At 42.8% G+C, this 22,056-nt stretch overlaps 1 protein-coding gene across 7 annotated transcripts in view; it reads left to right on the top strand.

Annotated features, from left to right (window-relative positions):
• Positions 1 to 19,887, top strand: part of LOC146207262 (uncharacterized) — a 105,126-nt gene extending 85,239 nt beyond the window's left edge. For 4 of the 7 annotated variants that reach the window (XM_084579450.1, XM_084579320.1, XM_084579016.1 and 1 more), the window contains exons 11-23: positions 1,119 to 1,195; positions 2,098 to 2,202; positions 4,663 to 4,804; positions 5,273 to 5,414; positions 6,725 to 6,987; positions 7,901 to 8,044; positions 8,185 to 8,272; positions 8,727 to 8,768; positions 8,906 to 8,994; positions 10,084 to 10,397; positions 13,067 to 14,728; positions 17,568 to 17,743; positions 18,843 to 19,887. In XM_084579450.1, coding sequence (XP_084435576.1) covers positions 1,119 to 1,195; positions 2,098 to 2,202; positions 4,663 to 4,804; positions 5,273 to 5,414; positions 6,725 to 6,987; positions 7,901 to 8,044; positions 8,185 to 8,272; positions 8,727 to 8,768; positions 8,906 to 8,994; positions 10,084 to 10,397; positions 13,067 to 14,728; positions 17,568 to 17,709 — 3,210 coding nt within the window. In that variant the 3' untranslated portion in view covers positions 17,710 to 17,743; positions 18,843 to 19,887. The remainder of the gene's footprint in view (positions 1 to 1,118; positions 1,196 to 2,097; positions 2,203 to 4,662; positions 4,805 to 5,272; positions 5,415 to 6,724; positions 6,988 to 7,900; positions 8,045 to 8,184; positions 8,273 to 8,726; positions 8,769 to 8,905; positions 8,995 to 10,083; positions 10,398 to 13,066; positions 14,729 to 17,567; positions 17,744 to 18,842) is intronic. The other 3 variants (XM_084579171.1, XM_084579087.1, XM_084579383.1) reach the window with 3 other exon arrangements.
• The last annotated feature ends 2,169 nt before the right edge of the window (positions 19,888 to 22,056 follow it).

Here is a 22,056-nt window from a genome sequence, read left to right on the forward strand (position 1 = left end):
TTGACATGGCTTCCCGTTATAGTAAAACCACTTTTACTGAACTGAGGCCTCAAGGAACTAGCGAAAATGTCAGAATTATGTTAAAAAGTTTTTCATTAGTGTTCTGCCCTGCAGTAAATTTAATGATGAAAAAAATGGGCTGTGTACAATTGCTCTTGCGTGGAAACTATGTCAATGACGATTTTTCTCAATTCCTTCATGCTGTATTGCATGTCAACTGTCGAGAATTCGAAAGCAGAACTGCTTCAGAATACTACAGCCTTTCGCGATCTCCTTCACTGGTGCAACAAAGTAGCTGCGGAGCCTTCACAAACAACGCCATCTGTGTAAGGAGGCTTCACCATGCGTCGAGCAGTTCGTGATGGGCATGCTTTTTTGGCCCATACAAACAGATATAATGGGAATGCACATTGCACTGTAATGGTGAGGTGCCTGGGCTTGGCTCGCTGATGCCCGGCAGTTAGTCACTATTGCCACAAGTTGGATACCAAGGGAATGAAAGCGTAGCAGGGGGCGGCAGAAAGTCAGGTGGGCGGATGAGGTTAAGAAGCTTGCAGGGGTCAAGTGGATGCAGCTAGCACAGGATCGGGCTAATTGGAGGAATATAGCAGAGGCCTTCGCTCTGCAGTGGGCATAGCCAGGTTGATGATGATGATGCCACAAGTTGGGTGGACTAGCAGCGAAGGTTAGAAAACAAAATGCAGCGACAGGCCGCCTTGGATCGCTTGGAGTACCGATCCAACCCTTCAGACTGCACTCGAGTTATTTGGTAGGAGGGCAGACTTTTCAAATGACACGGCACTAAAAACCTGAAACCTCAGCTGCTTTCTGTTTGAATCAGCTGAATGTGCGAATTGTCCGGGTTTGAATTATTGCTTGCCTGCTGCATTAAATTACTGCTGAAGTTTCCTTACATCATGTTGTATAGTAGCTATCTACCCTTGCAGGGATTTTTGCTTAGTGTACTGCTAATGTTCACATAAGTCGAAAGCTTCTTTTATATTTCCTTTATTGTTCTGTGCAGCACAAGTAAGCCATGCCACATTGAAGGCTTCATTCACTTTCTTTTCATTTAGTTAATGCCTTTTCTTACATTCATGCAATTTCTTTTCTAACAGTTCTTTCAGTGGAAACTCCTGGAGAACCTTTACTTTCGAGACAAAAAATTCTCAATTGAAGTCCATAACCCCCGGAGGTAAGCACTGAACCCTAGGAAATTCTTGGTGAAGGAGAAAGTTGGCCCAGGAATAATCTTAGCATGCTGCATTCCCTGTACTATTTTTTTTTTCTTTGCAGACTTCTTTAGGAGGAATTTTATTTACATTATTTTCATTCTTGCAAAGGATTTTAGTGAATATTAAGTCGATATCTAGTGTGCATACCTGTTTTTGTTCATGGAAGACAGCTGCTACACTGTTGTCTCATAATGTTTTGCAGAAAGAACCTAGAAAGAACCTGCCTATTAGCTCACAAATAGCTCTCTCAGTAGCTTCCCCCGTTGAACTGAACAGCTGTGTACTGATAATTTCACTTTTAAGGTGAAAGCCTTAACTGATAATTTCACTTTTAAGGTGAAAGCCTTACTTGTCTACGTTTGCAAAAATGTATCCACAAAATGTGGAAGAAAAACATGGAAGCAAAATGTAACGTGTGATATGACGTTGCATTAAGATGAGACTGGTAGTCATGACTGCACATGTAATAACGAGTGATATATAATACCATGTCATGCCTGGTCATGTCATGTGAGTCATAGTTTACTCATGAGTCATAGTCACTTGTCATGAGTCAAATCAGAGATCCAATGTGCATGACTGTGAAGCCCATGACACTCAAGGAGCTGCTAAGGAGCAGCCAACACATATGCTTTTGCTTTTCTCCAATCCAGAGGTCTGCAGTGCTCTCAAAGTTTCTTCCTTTTTTTTTTTTTTTATTTAACTTAATGGTGGTGGAGAAACCATCTTAAAACTGTCTTAGCAAAACACCGACCATATAGGTTGCATGTATGCGTGCCTTAAGAGAGCCCTGAGCTGCCAAACACAACGCCTCAGTTTAGCTGACCCTTCCCCATCTTCGCTGCTGCTGTTTTTCTTGTAGAGTGGTCCATGCCCTGAGCAGTTTCAATGTGTACGAAGATGTGATAGAGGCACCCCCTGAAGGGTTTGACCCCCTGGCTGATGCCATTAGTGACTCCACAACCCAGTAAGTGCTCTCGTGCCTTTTGTTACACGATGTCTCGACTTTCACATTTCCCTTGTTGTGGCATTTAGTGGGTAGACGACCCCCTCTGCTGTGTAGAGCAGAACAACAAACCATTTTCTAATGTGGGGGAGCATTTTGAACTTCAGAAGCAGCTATTGTCTGGGATGTGGCACCCATTATACACTTGGCTTTAGGAGTAGAACCGGATGTTGTGAAAGCTGAATGTAGATCTACAAATTCCTTTCTAGTATTGTCTTGACTCCATGCATTCACATGAACTGAAGAGAAGGATGATCATCAATAAGCTTCTTCTCTTACACTCAAACTTTCACGTTCCTTCATATCATGAATCATTAATGTTTTTAAATTGACTTCTCTGATGACAGTAATGCTGCTTGGCACACCTGGGATAATATTCTGACATCTTAGTTCAGGAATCAACACAAGTTCAGCTTTTTAAGTTGAACTTGTAGGTCTATCATTCATGGTAGTGCACACTAACAAAAGGATGGCACTGTATATGAGGTGCCACCTGTTGCAAGGCATGGCGTCAGACATTAGTGAAAGCACCATTGACGGTCAGCCCCTTGAAATATTGCCTCAGCTGCTTGCATTCTCCAAATGGTTAGGATCCACGTAGTAGGTTGTTGGCTGCAAGCAGGTTTAACCTTGTAAACAGTGCTGACATCGCACTTAGATTATTATTTTGTGCCCCTTTTCTCCGTATTTTACATCTACCATTTTCTTCTTGCCACATGCAAAAAGCCCAGCTCGTGATATAAACACATTGCTGGTTTGTGGAGTTGGCGCCACAATTTTATCACTCCCCTGGCTTCTGATTGATTATAGAGCAGAATTTTGTAGCTAACAGTTACTGCAGCATCATATTGGAATGGCCTAGAATGCAACCTGTTTGTCTGTGTAAGTTATTCTTTCTAGACTTGTACTGCTGTGTATCTGGCCCTGTGCACTTAATGCCATGATTGGAAAGTTTGATTGAAATTGTGTAAAGATGTTAAGAAGCTGATAAGCCAGACAAGATTTGTTACGTAAAAAAACATGGGACAATCTGCATACATAGGACAGGCCGCACTTTAAGCCAAAAGTCTGATGGAGTTCATTTCTTTGATTGAATGGTGCTTTGTTTGTACTATTCTGCAACAGCCAGGGTTTGTTCAAGATTATCAAAATAATCTGAATGCTGTTGCACAGTGCATGTGGCACTGTTTAAAAAAATGAGGGGTTTCGTCAGCATGTTATTCAAAGGTTTATACCTGCTCTCTCGGACCTTTCTTGTTGCTCTTTGTTGAGGTTGAGATTTACAGTGTTCAGTTATTATTTATTTATTCACAGTGTCATATGTGACCAGTACTTAAAGGGAGATAGCCCGTAGTGTTAGTAAAATTTGCGAGCTGATATGGCTTTCTTAAGAGAAATGCTTTTCTTTAAAATAGTAGTTCGCTCCCCATCCCAGGGGTGTGTCTATTAACACCTTGAAAAGGCTCTGTAAAAAAGGGGAAGGGGGTACCAAATTGGCTCAGTAATTTTTTTTTACATGAAATCATTCAATATTGTTTTTAAAACATGGTATTTAAAACACTAATTTAAAAATCGCAGATGATAAAGTGGGTGCTGCCATCCATGTTTTAAATGTAAGACACCATTTGACAAGCTGAGCTCATAATAAGCGAAAGTGGAAATCGTTCATAATGAACTCGGGTGGTTATGAACCCTTAAAGGGTTAAAGCAGGTAGTTTGTGTGTAACTGTGCGACACCACGAACTCCGAGCATCCAGCCTTAGCTGTGCATGGCATTGTCGTGTCTGAGGAGAAGAGGATCCCAGTGATTGAGCTAGTGCCGAGCATTCCTACGTATCCCATAACAGGCCTCTCATTTTCATTACATTTTTTTGCTAGTTAGCATTACGAGGGCCTCAAATTCGGCAGTCTTGATGTCATAGGTAGCATAAGAGAGTTATTACTCGCCTCTCATCGTTCCTGACACTCCACGTTCACTGCTATGGATGAGGGTGGTACTAGTGAGCACTCTCAAAGGGTATGTTACATGCAACCAAAGAAAGCAGAAGATTAAACAGTGTCGCAAACAGGCGGGAAATTTGGAGGTCGTAGGTTTGGATCCCACCAGTGACATGTGGTTGTTTTTTACTCTGCTTTGTAATCAGTTGTCTCTTATGATTACATTATTATTTAACATCGGTAAACAGTACAGAAGAAAAAAAAAACCTATGCTTTTCTTGTGTCATTGGCTTTTGGCTGCCTTGCTGTGTATCTCTGAGCCCCTCATTTTTCCTTCATTTTTTTTGCCAGTATGCTTAACTTTTTCCCCACTTGTGTTGCTTCTCACAGCTTTGCACTTGCTTGAAGCACAGCCATGGTAGTTTTCTCACATGCAGTGTCTTGGATGTCACGACACTTTTACATTTTGCTTTTCCATTCCAGGGTATCTGTGAGCAGACGGACATTTGGACCAGGCAATGTTACCGTGGTTGTCTGGTTTGCTGCTACGCCTGCTTTGACAAAAAGCATCTGGTCGATGGCCATAGCACAACATCAGTTTTACCTGGACAATAACATTGGAAAGGTAAAGATATTAAAAAAAAAAATGGCATTGCTGTGTCTTGTGCGGCACAGCATTAAAGCCCACATAAGGTGCTTATTGCTTCGGGATCTGCGGCATTTTTTTATTTCAATGGGCCCCTATCACTTGTGTGAAACATTTGGCTCTTTGCCAGACTTGCTTGAGCAATAAAAAAAAAGTGACAGTGTTTTGAATATGAAAGCACTTTCATACTGAAAGATGCAATGCAGCACGCATGCACAAAATAGGAAGCTTGGTCATATGGGCAACCTTAACCTTGTTTTGCAGCCTCGTCTTTGCGCATCCCAACAAAACTGCTTCTTAGCTGTCAGCCTGATGGAAAGGGAGGTTAACTGCAGTTGGCATTGGAGTTGTTTCATCACTATGCTTCATCTAGACACATCCAATGATGTGTTTTGTTTTGTTTTTGTTTTTTGTTTTTTGCGAGAGTCCTTCTTATTGCATTTCTAGCGAAAAATTGAAGACGAGGGCTGCCTGGAGAAGTTTGCTGCTGAACTTTCCAAGAGTTCTCAGTCCTTGTCATCGGCCAGCACGGGATCTAACCTGAGCCGAAGTGCGAGTTGTCACAGCCTACCGGCCATCAAGATTGAAGGTACTTGAACCACCAGGGGAAAAAAGTTTCTTAACCAGCACGCCTTGCCAAGCGTCTCCACAGGTCTAAAAATTGGGAGGGGCAACGCAGTGATGTAGGGTAGACACAGTGAGTAATCTGCACTGTAGTCGAATAGAATGAAAGAGGATTAATAGATACAATTCAAAGCGGGTTGTTTTGTACATTTCTCATAACCTTAACAAAACATATTGCTGGGCTAGCGTTGGTGAAACATGATTTTTCAACAGCGCCCGTCCTGTGTATTTCTTTCTGTGTTCATGTATTTTATATAGCGCTGAATGGCTTGTTACATTCTCATAACCTGTAGCTGTTTTAATGTGAAAAATAAGCTATCCCAGCTATACTTATTAGCAGTTTTGCACACACAGAAACATAAATGAGGCACTCGCAATCACCATTTTTCATCGACTTGACAAAAGCTTCTCTGGAGTTCTTTACACTGTGTTTCATATAGTTGTAGTGTAGAAGCCGCAAGTAGAACCTTTTGTTTTGTTTTAAGGTTTTTATGAGAAGTGTTGACATGATGGTTACACCTGATTCTCTTCTTGCGGGGAATTAACAGAAGTATTTAACTGCTAATGCTTAATCTGTAATCATCACTGTAACTCCATTCTAGCAATGGAATTTATGTAGATTGTCATTAATATATACTTATGTGCACTTCTTTCTTCACCTCCATACAGTATTTGCTGCAGATGAGTGAATAAACTGAGTTTGGTTAAGCCTTTGTGTACATCAATTCCAGACTCTGTGGCTTACTGAATGTTGTTTTCTGAGTGACATCAGCCACAGTGGTGGCATAGATTCATGTCCCCTTCAGAACCAAATTATTATTGGAAATTGAGAAAACATTAAATATTTCATATTTCATTGAGGAAGATATCAGATGTTTCATGCAGCAGTTTCTTTCGAGACCTCATATTTCCATGGCGCACCTTGGAGCTTGTTCCAGCACTTTATTTGTATCGACTTTGACTCACTCCTATCATAAGAGCCTATGCAAGCAAATCAGTATAGTTTAGGCGTTTTAAAGGACTTGTTCTCTCAAAAGAAACGAACAAAATAAAATCTACATTGACTGGAGCTGTACTAGAGATACTATAAAACATGGAGGTGTTTATCTTCAGGATGCTTTTTTGCCTTCATTTCGCATGCCTGGCTTGAAATGGCTGTGCAGACTTTGCTGTTCACTTTACTATGGTACCCACATATCTGCACATTGAGCCTTCAGCGTGGAGACTTGACTGTTTAGGGTGCAGTGTGCCTGAAGGGGACTTTTTCCACCCTAGACCATCCGCAGGTGAGCGAAGAAGCGGAGCGGGCCAAGCAGGAGATGCTAGCTGCGCTGAAGGCCCGCAAGGAGGCCCTCGAGGAAGCCCTGCGCAAGAAGGTGGAGGAGCTCAAGGCAGTGTGCCTCAAGGAGGGCGAGGTGACGGGCGAAGTTCCCCCCGAGATGCCGCTGGCACCGGGGGAACCCCCGCCCCAAGTGCGACGGCGAGTGGGCACAGCCTTCATTCTGGATGACCAGCTGCTCTCCAATGCCAAGAGCAAGGTGGGTTCCACATGGGGCAACACTGGGTGTGCACATATTGATGCACGATGCCGCTGATATTTCTTGAGTTTGAAATTAGATCCTGGGGAACATGTTTGTGGACTAGTTCATTGCTCCTTAAAGGGGCGCTGAGGAAAATCTAAATTGACCTGCATCGACAGGTTGCTGCATTCGAACTGTAAAGACATTACTTTCACTGAAAACAGAGCGTTTTTGAGCTAGAAAACACCAAAAAATGTAACGGACTACCACTGGTCAATTTCGCAAGTAAATTGTGTGGATCAGTGCAGTTTTCTTTTATTTTTTATATTTTTGTGCAGGCTTCGGAGGCTAGGCTATACCGGTACGCATTTCAAAATGGCTATTACAGCATCCTTTTCAGTTGTAAAGATGACAAGTTTCAAACAAGTGGTGTAAAAAGTTTCTAACTGCAATATTCTGCAAATACCAATTTTTATGAAGAGTAGGAAAAATTTGATGGAGGTGTCATTTATGTCATTTTAACAGAACATGAAAAGAAAATGTCTGGGGAAGCACGGGAGTGCAGAAGTAGTGACAAATTGTTGATGTGACGAATTTCAGTTTTTTAAAATTTCTTTTGGGGCATGAATACTCTGCATTAATCTCAAAGGAAAAACCATCTCAAGCCATGCTCAAAGCAAACTGTAATAATACATGAAAATGCTGATCCCCATAGGCACCAGACACATGCTAACGAAGGTGTCGCATGGACCTACTGACCCTTTGACTTGTGGAGAAATGCATCTGTTGGGGTTTTATTATAACGTGTACACGTCTGTGGCAGTGGCACCTTTGGCACTAGCCTATGGACTGTCGATATATCGTGCCTGCACTTATTCTTTGCAGACCGGCGGGTTTTGTGCCCATTCAGTGCCTAATTTTTATATTTCAGGAAGAGACCATGAGCTCATTAGAGCTGGAGTATGAGTTGCAGAACAAGATTACGAGTGCTGCTTTGAGGCTGGCCAATGACATGAGTGCCGACAGAAGTCTGAGGAGGCAGCGCAAGTTATGCTATCAGCAGGCTCATGAGAAAGTAAGTGTACAGGTGTTCACTGAATTTTGGCACCTGCACTTTAGGTGAATTGATGTTGTGGAGGGCTTCCTTTTTGCTGGTACATGGCCTGTGTGCTGAACACCATAACTTTTTTTCCTCGCTTTATTCTTGTCATCTAGTTGAAACAGGTTGAACAGAAACTGGGGACATTGAAAAAACAGAAGAATCATGGCAACAAGCCCAAAATCGTGCAGCAGTCTGATGACGGTCAGTATGCCCGTGCTGTTCATTTTTACAATTAATGGAAGTGCTTGGATTGGTGCCTCCCATGGGGTTGGCTTAATCAGTTTGGCTGTCTGTCTCAGTGTGTGTATGAGTATCATGGGCATGTTTTTGGTGCAGTATTATATGCTGTTGTATTGCTGTGGCAGTCCATAATATATTGCCTTTTACTGTGCAGTGTTTTCTTAAAAAAAGCAACTCGCTCAAGATTTTTTTAGTCGAACTTTTTTTTGTTTGTTTGTTTGTGTTTTTTTTTTGTTGTTTTTTTAAGAACCTTGCTTTGTTCTAGCTGTGTTGAGCTCTTATGTTTACTGACGTTGGCATAATAGCATTTTTTTTTTTGCCTCAATACTTGTTCATTTTCTAGACTTTGTTAGATTTTGGAGGCAGATATGTTTATGTGATAAGGTGTGATTCTACATGTCGTTTTCTCTTCTAGAGCCCAGTGAGGACAATATCAGCCATAGCACTGCGGGCAGCGGTAAGTTTTTGCCGTGTGCAGTTTCCGACTCGCAACATTTTGCAGTCTGTCGAAAGCTTGCCGGTGCTTTAGACCTAAGCATGCCAAATGTCAAAGCACTTGTTTATTGGTAAATGGGATATGCTTTGCCTTTCCAGATACTCCATTGAGAGGGAGCAGCAATGCATCAGATGTCAGTCCTGCGGCATCACCAAAGCTGAGCAGCTATGATGGCCTTTCAGTAGAGGCATGGAAATTTATATTATAGTTGCAAAACATTAGTAGCACAGGTGACAGCTGTGTGATTGGGTGTTCTCTTGATGTAAGGGAGTGTTAAAACTGAAAGTTTCAGATTAAATTCAGTCTGCATTCTAATGTAGTATAATGTAATTTCTTAATGTAAGGAGATAATGATGTGCAAGTGTTGTCTTTCAATTTGGCATGGTTCACATAGGTATAGGTAGGCTGTTGAATCTGCTATGCTAATAAAGAATACAAGAATGCACATGAAGGAACTCCTCCACATATGTGAGCAAAACTTTCTTCATGGTCGGAAACATCTGTTAATAGGGTGCATTAAGCATTAACACCAAAATGGAAAAAGTTAAGAGCATGGGGGAAGTTGTCTACAGACCTACAGTGATTTCCCATGCTGGGAATTCCCCCTTTCTTTTAGATAATTTCAGACTTAAAAGTTGGCAAAACTGGCATATCTACTGAGTTTGAGAATTTTAAGAACTGAAAATGTTTCACTTTTCCAAATTGGTGGCGTTTTGCAAGCTCCTGCATTCAAAATGTGCCCTAAAAATGTTCTAAGAGCACTGCAGAATCTGCAGTGGAAAAATGCAAAAGCCCGAGCATTGCCGCTGCACACGGTACATCATGCACCCCTTGCTCAACACAACCAGTGTTCCGTAGAATGCATCAAAGCTCGCAGAAGTCCTATAATTGATTTTCAGGAAAGGAAAGACGCAGTATCTGTCACTCGCAGAATCTCGCTGACACATTTCGTGGACAAATCTTGCCGGCGCAAGATTTTTACCAAGAGCTTAGAAAGACCCCTTAATAAGTTTAGGGGAGAGGGGAGGGAGTCTAATGCAGAGGGCATTATCAGTTACAGCAAGGAACAGCACTTTCCAGCCAGCAGGTGCTATCTGCATGTCACGTCACCTTTCGGCTATCAAAGTGTCAAAGTATTCATGGCAATGCAGTGCTATGCCTGAGAGCCAAGCTTCTTAGTATATGCTTATCGCAGAGACATTCATGTATTCATATTTGTTTCTCTGTAGACTATGCAGCGGGCATCTTTTTTAATTTGTCTAGAATTTTGTTGCAGATGCGTGGCCGCCTTCCAACAGTCAGCTCGGTGCCTGGTGACATTCGCCTTTCGCCCTCCCTGGCCTCTGTATCTGCACCAGCCAGCCCCATCAAACACCGTGCAGTCCCCGGTAGGACTGGTTCTCCTGGAGCTGGCTGGACTGGCTATGGCGCGGGCTATGCCCCCAGTAATGTCTACCAGACCCGCACGGCATACCGCCGCCAGCAGTACCCGACGCTCACTGGCTCGGCTGGCTCCAGTCCTGTGCCACTCAAGTCACCTTACAGGGACAGGTACAGCTCAGCGTGTACTATTGAATGTGGATTGCTTAGGTTAGGAGTGGCACTTCATAGGCTTCAGTGAGCAGTTTTTAACAAAACTCAAAATATTTTTATTCATAGAGAAATCATTGCCACGTGCAAAATATTTGCAGTCATTTTTGCGAACACTGGATGTGACCGCTGCAGGAATGCATGTGCCTCACCTTGTCTCGTAACCTTTTTTCCTCCTCCGCAACTTCGTACCATCAAGTGCATATGGAGAATGCACTCGTAGAGATGCCACACATTCAACCGCCTCTCAACTTTGTGTTTTAACGCGAAAGCGTTACTTCGCTACGTTCACAGATTTCTGTCCGCAGACCACATCTGCAAAATTGTGTCCGTAGCAGTTGCGGGTAATTGAGAAGTGATAGAGGTTAATGACTGGTATCAATAGATAGAAGCGGACATAATGTTGCTGCAGAAAAAATAGTTAGGTCTATAAGTTAATTAGGTAATTAATTACAGGCAATAAATGTAAAAGTTGTCCGCAGCAGTTGTGAGTAGTTGAGAAGTGGTAGATATTAATGAGTGGTGTCAATCGATAGAGGGTGAAGTAATGCTTTGTCCGAAATAATAATTAGGCAAATAAGGTAATTAATTAGAGGCAAAACACCGAAAATCGTGTCCGCAGCAGTTGTAATTGAGAAGTCATAGAGGTTAATGAGTGGTGTCAATCAATAGAGGGTGACATAATGTGTGCGAAAAAATGATTAGGCCAATAGGTTAATTAGGTAATTAATTAGAGGCAAAAATGGTTTCATTAGCGAATGGCTTGACACCACATTTGAATGTATCAAATACTAAAATAATTAATTAAATCAATCAATTAGGGCGACCGGAAGTAGAGCCTAAAAAGGGCATAGGAAGGGATTGGCGCGCAATTTGAAAGTAATGAAGACCAAGAAAAAGGGAAACAAGAAATTAATTAATATGATGTCAAGGATGTGACGTCACGCAATCGGAAGTAGAGCCGAAAAAAGGCATAGGAAGGGATTGGTGCGCAATTTGAAAGTACCAAAGACTAAAAGAATAAACAAGAAGTGAATTAATGTGACATAGAGGATGTGACATCCCGCAACCGGAAGTAGAACCGAAAAAGGACTAGGAAGGGATTGGCACGCAATTTGAAAGTACCAAAGACTAAAATGAATTAACAAGAAGTGAATTAATGTGACGCCAAGGATGTGATGTCACGCAACCGGAAGTAGAGCCGAAAAAGGGCATAGGAAGGGATTGGCACGCAATTTGAAAGTACCAAAGACTAAAATGAATAAACAAGCAGTGAATTAATGTGACGTAGAGGATGTGACGTCACGCAACCGGAAGTAGAGCCGAAAAAGGGCATAGGAAGGGATTAGCGCGTACTTTGAAAGTACCAAAGACTAAAATGGGTAAACAAGTGAATTAATCAGAAGCAACCAGAAGCAACCAACAGCAGCGTCTGCGCTTTCACATTACTCTAATGCAGATTCTGCAGTGCTCTTTAATTTTTTTTAACATGCCACTGTTACCGCACCTTTCTTGCTACTCTGCTTGAAAGGGTTTCAGAGAGTGGAAATGTGAAGAACGTGTTCTAAGCCTTTTTTTTGGGGGTGAGATGGATGGCGGGGACTCTTATGTCCTAATATAGCGGTTTCAATTTGCTGTGCATGGTACTAATTGGCACTAAGCCACTTTTATACAGGTACTTCTTGCTTGTACCTGTTTTTCGTGATTGCATGAACATATCTCTCAGTGCTAGCAGTTAAGGCAAAGGTTCCTTTGCAAAGCTTGCTTGTTGTTGTCGTCATCAAAGATTGTCCATACAGCCAAGCATGACCTAGAGGAGGGAAGCAGGGGCGTGTGGCTTTCTCCCTGCATAGGGGTGCAGTCACATGACAAATCTGCGAACGTAGCCTATGCCTTGTGCTTAACACTCAACTCCTAGAAGGTTTCCAAGAAAAGCATATGTGTTTGTAGTCGTTCTGCACCCGTGCAGCCAAGTATGACTGGGAAGTGTGGACACAGGGAAATGGGGTGGTAAGAAGGGACCCTTATAACAGCAGCTCGCACAAGCTGCATCTTTCTGTGCATAGTTATTGTCACATTCCAGCCAGTGCTGAATATTTGCACTACCAGTGGAGTAGTTGCTGTGTAATTATTTTTTTCTGCATTCGCTGCCGCCGGCCCATGTTGAGTAACATGAAACTGGTGCATAAGCCCGATTTGTTTCTAACGAGCAAAGTTTAGAGGTGCTGCTGTGTAAAATGGGACTCGGTAAACCGGCACAAGCTTTCCACTCTGTAGTGCAGTTCAGGCATCAGAGACAGGCTAGAGTGCTTGCAGAATTGCATGGTATGTAAGAATCTGTATTTTCCACCTATGCGTGTGTGGAGTACTCTGTCCTTTTAATTGGGCAGAGCATCCTTGTTAGTGTAGTGGGAGTTGCAGATCTAATTGCTCTCAGCTTTTGCAATGAGGGCTCTCTGGTTGGCGCTCACTAAACTGTTGCATGCATTTTATGCTGGCAAGTTGCAAGTGGGAAAGGAAGCAGCAGTGGGAGCAGCATTGTAACTGATCTCACAGTTTCATGCTGTTTTGCAGTCAAATTTGTTGTTCCATTCTCATTAATTTTGTGAGTGCTTTAAATAAATTGCTGTAGAGAGCCTTACATATGCTGCCTGTGCTTCACTGTGCAGATTCGAGTCTGGCCTGAGTGTAGAGGGGAGCAATCTGTACAGTGTGCCGACGCAACGAACAAGCCAAGCATTTGACAGTCAGGATGACCTTGTGACTAGTAGCCCCGGAGAGCCACAAGATCTGGGCTTGGTGTCCAGGCACAACAGCCTGGAAAGCAATCGACGCCATCACCGCCGTGTCGCTGGAAATTCAGCTCAATCTGCGCTCACTGTGAAGCGGGACTCGGCACAACCCTCTAAGCCAACTCCCCCAGCCTGGACTGGCCCTTCCTACTCATCGCCCACATGTGCACCAGTCCAGTGCGTGCCAGTGCAGTGCACACCAACATACTGTCCACCTATACAGTGTTCATCTTTGCATTGTCCTCAGGTACAGTGTACACCCATGCATTCTCCACAAGCACAGTGTTCACCTATGCAGTGTCCACCAGTGCAGTGCCCACCAATGCAGAGAATAGAAAGCCACCAGCGGCTGCCACCGCACCTTCAGCAGCAGCACCACTCGGCCTCACCGTCGCAGCAGCGACGAGCTATCTCAAACTCCTTGTCATACCCTGAAAACTTTCCCCCACCATCGAGCCCAGTGAATAGTGGGAACCATTATCACTCAAGTAAATCCCACTCATATCACGAGAACATGGTGAGGCACATTGATGAGTGTGGAGTGCCCGTCTTTGTCCCTGTGGACAGTGATGGAAGTCTGCGCTACCAGGATGCGGTGCACCGGCCTGTCGAGCCCGTTACTGTGTATCACAAGCCCCCAATGCCACCAGCCCTCATCCAGCATCACCTCGCTCACCGAATGAAGCTGCAGGAAGTGTGTGCCGATAGCTTCCCAGGCAGGCCGCTGTCCAGTATGTCTGCTGCTAACTATGCGGCATTTCAGCGAGTTCATCCAGACCCTTACCTCAGCCAGCCTACCAGCCCAACTGGCTACAGTGCAGCTCACAGTGCCAAGTTAGAGACGCTACAGGAGGGACACAGTGGCTCTTATGGTAACCAGTGCCTCTCTGTGACTGTGTCTTCTTCGAGGGCATTCTCCTCAGTAACTCAGTCATACAGCACCGATAGTCTGAAGCACCGTGCCAAGGACTGGGTGGAGACATCTCTGGACTCTCCACTGCCTGCGAGGAAGCCATCGAAACAGCAGGAGCCGCCACCTGCCTCACCATCTCGTGTATCAGTGCTGTCGTCCGGCAGTGAGAGTCTGCCAGAGTCAGTCCAAGGTCCCGTAGCAACCTTGACTCGTCGTGACAGCTGTCGAGAGGGCAGAGCGGCAGCAGCAGAGAGCCCTCACTTTGAGAGGGACAAGATCTGTTCTCCTTTGCCGCAGCCATTAAGCCCCAAAACAATGCCTGGAGTGGAGCTCAATATAGTGACAGTGGGGCACTTTCAGCCCTACTGGGAAGAAACCAAGCCATATGAGATCTCTGACTTCTACAAGTACAGCACCAAGCATCGCAAGCCGTCTGGAGGCCAGGATTCGACAAAGAGCCCAAACCAATCTGGGAACTCGAGTGGTGTGGTCTCTCCTGTGCTAATGTCTCCTCTTGCTGCTGATGGTGTGTTGTCCAGGGAGCGGGATGAACAGATGTTGCCCCCGCACTCTTCACTTGCTGAACACATGAAGATGGTGGAAAGGAGTCCTCCAGATGGAATGGCGTAAGTGTACTTCTTGTGCTTTCAGTGCCGCATGTAACACCTCAGTCGCAAAGCAGCATTTAATTGCATTTGTGTCGAGGAGGAACACGTTTTATATTATGACCTGCAGTGGCAGCTGAGCTCTGTCTTTTCATTTCTTTTGCTTGGTATTAGATATTTTTTGTGGCATATACACAATGGGGGAGGGGGCCCAAGGTTTCCTTCCCCACAAAGTCAAGCTCTAAGCCCCCTGCCCATTAATTGTTATGGAAATTCGCTGGTTATGTCATTGTGCCTGCCAGGGCAAGTACAATGAAACAGTGGTCTGATAGGTTTTGCTTTGAAGTTTCTTGAAGCACTCTGAACATTGAGATTTAAAGCAATTTAGAGGAGCCTATTTCTAATTGGGGTACAGAGCTTAAGTGCTTAATGGTTTTGTATTGCGGTTGCCTTGTGGGAAATGATTGCTTATGGCTTGTTTCAATGCCTGATCTGTTTATTCATGTGAACGCACTGCACCTCTAGATGCACAGCTGCAGCAAAGCTATCAACTTTGCTGCAAAGATATAGCGACACTGCACGGGCATGCCATTCCTTAAATTAAAGGTCTGGCCCTGCCCTTAAGCAGGGCTAGAGATGGGTAGCACATATTTACACTTCAAACCAGGGCCAGGCCTGGGCCAGACCGAGACTGTCAAGTAGGCCTGGATCTAGCGTTGAAAGTTTCTTCCAAGCCTTGTTTGAGTGTGGGTGGTTTAAAACAGTAGTGCGAGTTTTCAAGCTTTGTAAAGATCTGAATAAAAAAAAGTTCACTGTTAGTTTTCTTGCATGGCATTTGTAACCTTTAAATTTTTAACATTTTTCTGCTTGTGTTTCTTTAAATGAGTGCTGATAAATCTTTCCATCCTTACCCTTATTTCTAGGCACACAGCAAGTCACTTGATATTTCTGGTACTCATTTCAAGGAAATGCTATATCACTTTGTGCATTACGAGAGGAATTTAGCTGGACAGTCTTGTTCTCGGCAATTACTGCTTCAGGACGGGTGCACTCGCACAAATCTCTTTGCAGCTTGCTAATGAGATGTACTACTCACTTTTTTTTTTTTAATGATCTTGGTCATAATGTATATAACTATATTCTAAATATACCATCTTGACTGCAGTAAGAGCTAGTTTACAAAATGCCATGGTTTGCAGCCCATGAGAAATTCTACAGGTTCCTGTACTCTATCAACCTCTAAGCTATTCATGCTGATGTGATGAAATTCCTTATTTCACCTGATCCAGTAACTAGTTAATGCATGAGCACAGACCAGACCGGTTGGCTGTGCCTTAAAAGGTAGCTGACAAGAGTTGATCCTTGGGCAAGTCAGTAATCCATAGCATAAAAGTATAGTGCAGAAATTCATTATTAATTTAAATTTAATGAATTTAATTGTTAATTTTAATTTAATGAAGAAGGAGAAGAAATGTACTCCTAGGTTTGACCAGGTTAGGATTTTGTATCGCCACAAAGAAAAATGACGAGAGAGATAGTTGAATCATATTTTATTTCAACGGACAATAAGTGTGTCAGCAAGACTTCTCTTGCTCTTTCTAGCAAAGAGATGTCTTTTTTGAGTGACTTTTTGTGCAGCAGGTGAACCTAGGGGTCGTTTCACGGGATCGTTTCATTTTTGTCATATTTGTTTTTATCTGGGCCTTGGAGTGAAGGCTTAGGCATAGTTGTGAGTCAGCGCTTGTACTGTGGCTTCCTTTTATCTTGTCCTTTGTCTTCTTGTTCACGCTGTTTAAATTAATAATGAATCTGTACCAACTCGCACAACAAAGTATCGTGATAGTGCAGAAAATTGCTCTTAGAAGTTAGCGCCTGTGATGTATGTCTCTGTTCTTCGCCCTTATTATTTTTTGCGCAGCACTTTTATGTCTCAAAAATACGCTTGTGTAGTGTGACAACCCGAGACACAGCACTTCGTACGGGATGGAGGGGCAGAGACATCGTATGACTTGGTTCAAGCAAAGTGCCACATATTCAGTAACGATACACTTATAATGTCTATTGTGAGGAAGCCAGGGTGCCCAGGCTTACATGCAGTCGAGTTGTTGTTGGCATGTTCAGCAGGAAGACTAAACGACTACAATGCAGTGCTTAGTCACTTCATATGGAAGCTTCTGCCCTTTGACTTGGGGGTGCCGGAAACTGTTTGGCCTGCAGTGTTGTCTTGGACTTTGCTCATGACTACACTGACCTGCTCGTCTTATTCTGCCTTCTTCCCTGGTGGGAGTGCCTTCCTCCTCCTCTTCTCAGCACCGCTGCCTCTATACCCTCTGTTTCGAGGCCTTCATGTTGTTGTTTTTTTATCTTTTCCCTCCTGCCGGCCTTGTCCTCTCTGCTGGATGTGCAGCTGCCATTGTGTTCCAGCAACTAACTGGGTTAGCTTCTCTACAACAGAGGTGCTCATGTCCACAACTACAGCATTGCAATGCTGAGCATGGACTGCATTTGGAGAGACTGCCAAAGGGAGAAGGAAGGAGCTGTTATTTTTCCCTGCAAGATCTCTCAGTGGGCCAGTTTGCTTCAAAGAAGTACTGCCACCTCCCCTTGCGTGTTCAGTGCTCGTCGGCATGTAGGTTCAGAAGAGAGCCAGGTTGTTGGCACTCGGGTCTCCTGATGAGCATTGGTCCCTGACATACGCCTGGAGCCTTTAGGTGTTTTGCAGGCATGCTTTTGGTGCTGCCCTAGAAACTGACACTGCTTCTAAAACACTCATAGCATTGTTACAGCAGTGCGTCATTTAGTACCTTTATAGCCGTGGTAACATAAATCAAAATCATATTAACTGTTCCCTTTTGTGCAGTGCTGTTGAGGAACCACATGCCAGCCGTAGTGCGGACAGCAGTTTGAACCTGGACAGGTCATCAGTTGCGGATGCCTTCCATGAAGAAATGATTGCGTGGTACGAGGACCAAGACTCCGGCAATAAGGCGACCCTTGTGTGAATGAATATGCTTCATAATTCGTAGACAAATTCAGGCAAGTGAATGCTGCACTTATTTCCGCGCTAAATACTGCTGCTGTGACCAACTTCATGCAGATGACAACATCCATTTGAACGTCTTAGCACCACCTAGTGTTCTTAGTACTAAAAAGCTGGGATTCCTTGTTGTTATTAGTAATAAATCCACATTCTTCGTGCTAACAGCACTAACGTTTTGCAGAGTTAATGTAAGGAAATCAAAGCAAACTTAGAAAACAAGCTCAAAATGTGTACAGTTGCTATGGTTACCAGCATGGCACTGAAAAGCATTTCAGTATTGGTTTTGAATAAGAAGATTGCAGCTTTGATTTTATGCAGTTAAGCCATCTAGGAATGAAAATTTGTGGGAGCCTTAATGATAACAGTGGCATCAGGTGCAATTTAACTCAGCTGGGCTTTTTCACATTGTGTAGTACAGCAACCAGTGCAAGCACTTCTTACTGGCACCTCTCAGCAACAATGTATCTAAGCTGGAAGTTTTCAGAAAGTTCGTGCCTATATTTCAAGTTTAAACTTTTCAATGAAAAGTATTTCAGTGTAAGCATGTAAGGAATACCTTAACTTTACTGAGGTAGGGTGGTGTAATTGTTTATTCAGAGCCCAGGAATTGAGGTGAAATCTTTTTTTTTTTTTTTTATCTTGCTGAATGGGCATGCAGTAAAGTACCAGCAGTGCTGTGCCTGTTGTATCGGTGCATAGTATCACGGATGTGCTGGTACTCCATGGTGTTTATGCTGCAGAAGATCAGGAGCCAGGGCTGTGTCTATTTTCCAGGTGGAGTTGCTGGAGCTATTTGCCAAAGAGAACTTCAGAGGGAAAAGCTCTTGCTACGAGTGTTATGCTGAAAGTTCACTGTGCTAATATTTATGGCTTGTAATGGTTTGGTTTAAGGCATAGTCATTTCAAATGCACACACTTGTGCTAGCATAACTATAGAATTGTGTAGCTTGCTCTTCACAACTGCCTCTCGTGCATTTTTGTGTGCCGGTAGACAAGTTAAGCAGTTAGTAAATGCTGCCAAAGAGCAGGGCATCTGTTTAGTACTCCTGTTTTGCAGAATAATGCAAATTGTGTTTCTTCTTTCTTTACCCACAGGTGCTCTAGGACAAGAAAATATTCATCTTTACATAACTGGGGCTCACAAGTGAGAGTTTTATAGAAAATGCTGTATATAATTATTGTTTTATGCAAAGTATTTATTGCAAGCATCATCATTTTTTTTTTTTTTAATAAATTCTCTATTCTCTATAAGTGCATTATTTCACCATGTGTGTCTGTGTTCTCATGAATGAGATATGCATGACTACTATTTTAAGAAGGCCAAACCATAGTTTGCATAACAGAAGCTGACATGAGAGAGTTTATATATAGTACTACTGTGAGAGATGTGCAAAATTGTGTCTTTCACTGTTGTGGGTTGGCCTTGATTAGGCCATTGTTGAATTTATTCTGAAAAGCGCCAGTCTTGTATGTTTATCAGCAAAAAATAAAATGTGAGGATGAGAACTGAAATGCCAGCACGAAAACACAAATATACCGGTTTCTGGAGAGGAAATTACAAGCAAGATTGACTAAGACTTCTAAAGGAAATAACCTGCGCTAGTATCAAACTCTTGCTGGCTCAGAAGTTCTCATTTTTTTGCTCCTGTGTCAGCTGTTTCAGCAACAGTAGGCCATTTGAGAGGTGGCCAGCACCTTGTAGAGAGATATTGCTTCAAGCTTTCCTTGTTTAGATTTTGACAAATTTGAAATGTGTATGCTTATTCTTGCTATGTTCACTCCTTGTGTAAGATTTAATATTAGATCTGTGAAACATTGTTGAAAAGAATGTAAATAGGCTAAAGGAAAAACAAAATGGTCAGCTCGATGGAGTCTACTCTATCCTGCACTTCATATCAGAGGTTGGGAAAGAGAAGAGAGATCCCAGTTGATGGCAATAGGGATAAAGATGGGACAGTAGTAGTTGGTTTGCGAATCTTCTGACGACCCAGTCTGCTTTTTCATTACTGGTAGTCCTATGCTGCATAGAAAGATATTTAAGGTCATGAAGGCAACCTTGCTTAGTTTATATATTGTTGCTTCACATGACAGCTCTCTTGTGAATAAATAATTGCATGACATACAACATGTTATGTATGTATATATCTTTATTCATTGTTCATGCGGTTTATACTTCACTTGCAACATAAATATTGGGAACGAGATCACCTTAAATGCTTGATGCTTCTTGGTATGCAAGGAAAAGACTACTAAAGCTCATCACAACACAGCATAAGTACATCTGGAGATGGAAACAGTTGAACTCGTTTTCACGTCTAATTCAGCTTCCTAAATGAAATGTCACTCAGGTGTTGCAGAGCAAATTGCTATCAGCCAGAGCTTTTTGATCATACCAGCTGGGAAACTCCTCTTCAAAAAGTGACTAGATTTAGTATGCAGTATGTGCCATCTAGAAGCGGCCAAAGAAAGCTATCTGCGACACTGTCTTTTGAAAATCGCTTCATTCATTATTTTCCCTCTTAATTATCGGTACAACTGATGCACCTAAGAATTTTCAACAACCTGTAAATTTACAACTTGGAGACAGTGTAATGACTGCGGGGCACCGCCACTATCCATATGCACCCGAATTCTGACCAATCAAAACCACCGTTTTTTTTTATATATATGGGCCGTATCAGAAGTTTCGCAACTGGTAATATTAAAGAGGTTTGGCTATCAGCAGGTCAGTTCGTTTTGCCCAGAAATGGCAGATGGTGATATAAATTCTATGAAAAGAACAACTATGTATTGCACCATTAGAGAAACTGCATTTGTTTTAAATAATGCAAACAGCACCAGAAAATAAATGGAAACCTTTTTTTTTTCTTTTCTTTTTTTTTCTTCACGAGCTGAAAAATAGCCAGCAACTAACAGTAAATCGAGTTCATCACAAAGAATACTAAGGTTGCTGTGTATACCCACAGCTGCAAGTGGTACCAGGAATTGTGGAAAACACCAGAGCCTTTTGATTCTGAATGTGCAAATAAATGTACAGTGTTTGCACACTACAAATGCAGTGGTTTCGCTCTGTGCTTGCAGTTTGTGGCTGTGCTGCAATGCCAGAATTCTGTGTGGCTATGGTTGTAGAGGACGTTAAGGCATATGACAAGTGTCCTCTACTGTACCACATGTGTTACATCATGGCCCATGACATTTCATTTTTGGGTGCACTTGTCATCAGCACAGTTAATGCTGGAAAACCTGCCTGTTGCAGCAATGATTGCAAAAGAATCATGCTGAAAACTGCAGTCAATCGGTTGGCAGTTTTTCTATAAATGGCTAAACTTTGATGGAATACAGATACCGGATCTTGGTTGTCTGCTGTTTCTTGTGAAAGGTGTTGGTAAACATAACCTGTTGTGTGCAGTTTATCAGAACCTGGTAAACAATGCAATTTATAAATGAATTGTTTTGGTTTAAATATCCAAACAGTGGCTTTGACATCAGAATTTAATTCAGGTCATGTGAAGCATACAAAAAAAAAAAGGTTGATATTATACTTCGTTTGTTCAATGCCATTCTGGCATTTCAGAAAGGCTGGTATAAGAGTTGTAATAAATTGCAATGAAGCAGTTTTATTGCAGAATTTCTGTGGCTCCTGTGACCTGAACTTAACTTTGGTGTCATGTAGCCTAGTTTTTTTTGTGCCTTGTGTGAGCTAAACTTAACATTGTCATTTAGCCACTGTTTGGCTGTTAAAATCGAATTCGAGAGAACCTGAGAGAAGGAATTCAATTATAAATCGGTCGTCTTGCATGGGAGGATTCTGTGTGGTGGCCCATGCACACAGATGTCTCGGGCATTATTCCAAAGAAAAAAAAACCAGGCAGACAAAAGTTTGGTAGTCTTCCTCCCTTTCCTGATATGAGTATGTCTCAAGTCGTTTAGTTGTTTATGTAATCCTGCCCGGCCTATTTATAGATCAAAGATAAACAACTCCTAAGCTGTGCACTTGTGCTTCACTAATAATGAGTTGCTCTGTGCAGCTTCAAAAGCAGCACCACCTTGATTGGCACCAGTCGAGTAGCACCTTCTGCCTCGATAGGCGTAATGTTGATGTACAGGAAAGATACAGTTTGTAGCAGCTGAACAACCACAGCATATTTTCTCAATGCTTACACAGTAAATGCTTAGAGTATCTTCCTCATAGACTTCATGAAAGGCACAGCCAATAACACCTGACCACTTGTGGCTGTTTGGTGTCAACACAAGCCCTGGCATGTATCCCAAGCTCAAACCTGTGGTTTTCAAGACGCAGTTGAGTGGC

This window comes from Amblyomma maculatum, chromosome 1, assembly GCF_055883805.1.
Source record: "Amblyomma maculatum isolate TAMU_Amacu chromosome 1, ASM5588380v1, whole genome shotgun sequence".
NCBI classification, from domain to species: domain Eukaryota; kingdom Metazoa; phylum Arthropoda; class Arachnida; order Ixodida; family Ixodidae; genus Amblyomma; species Amblyomma maculatum.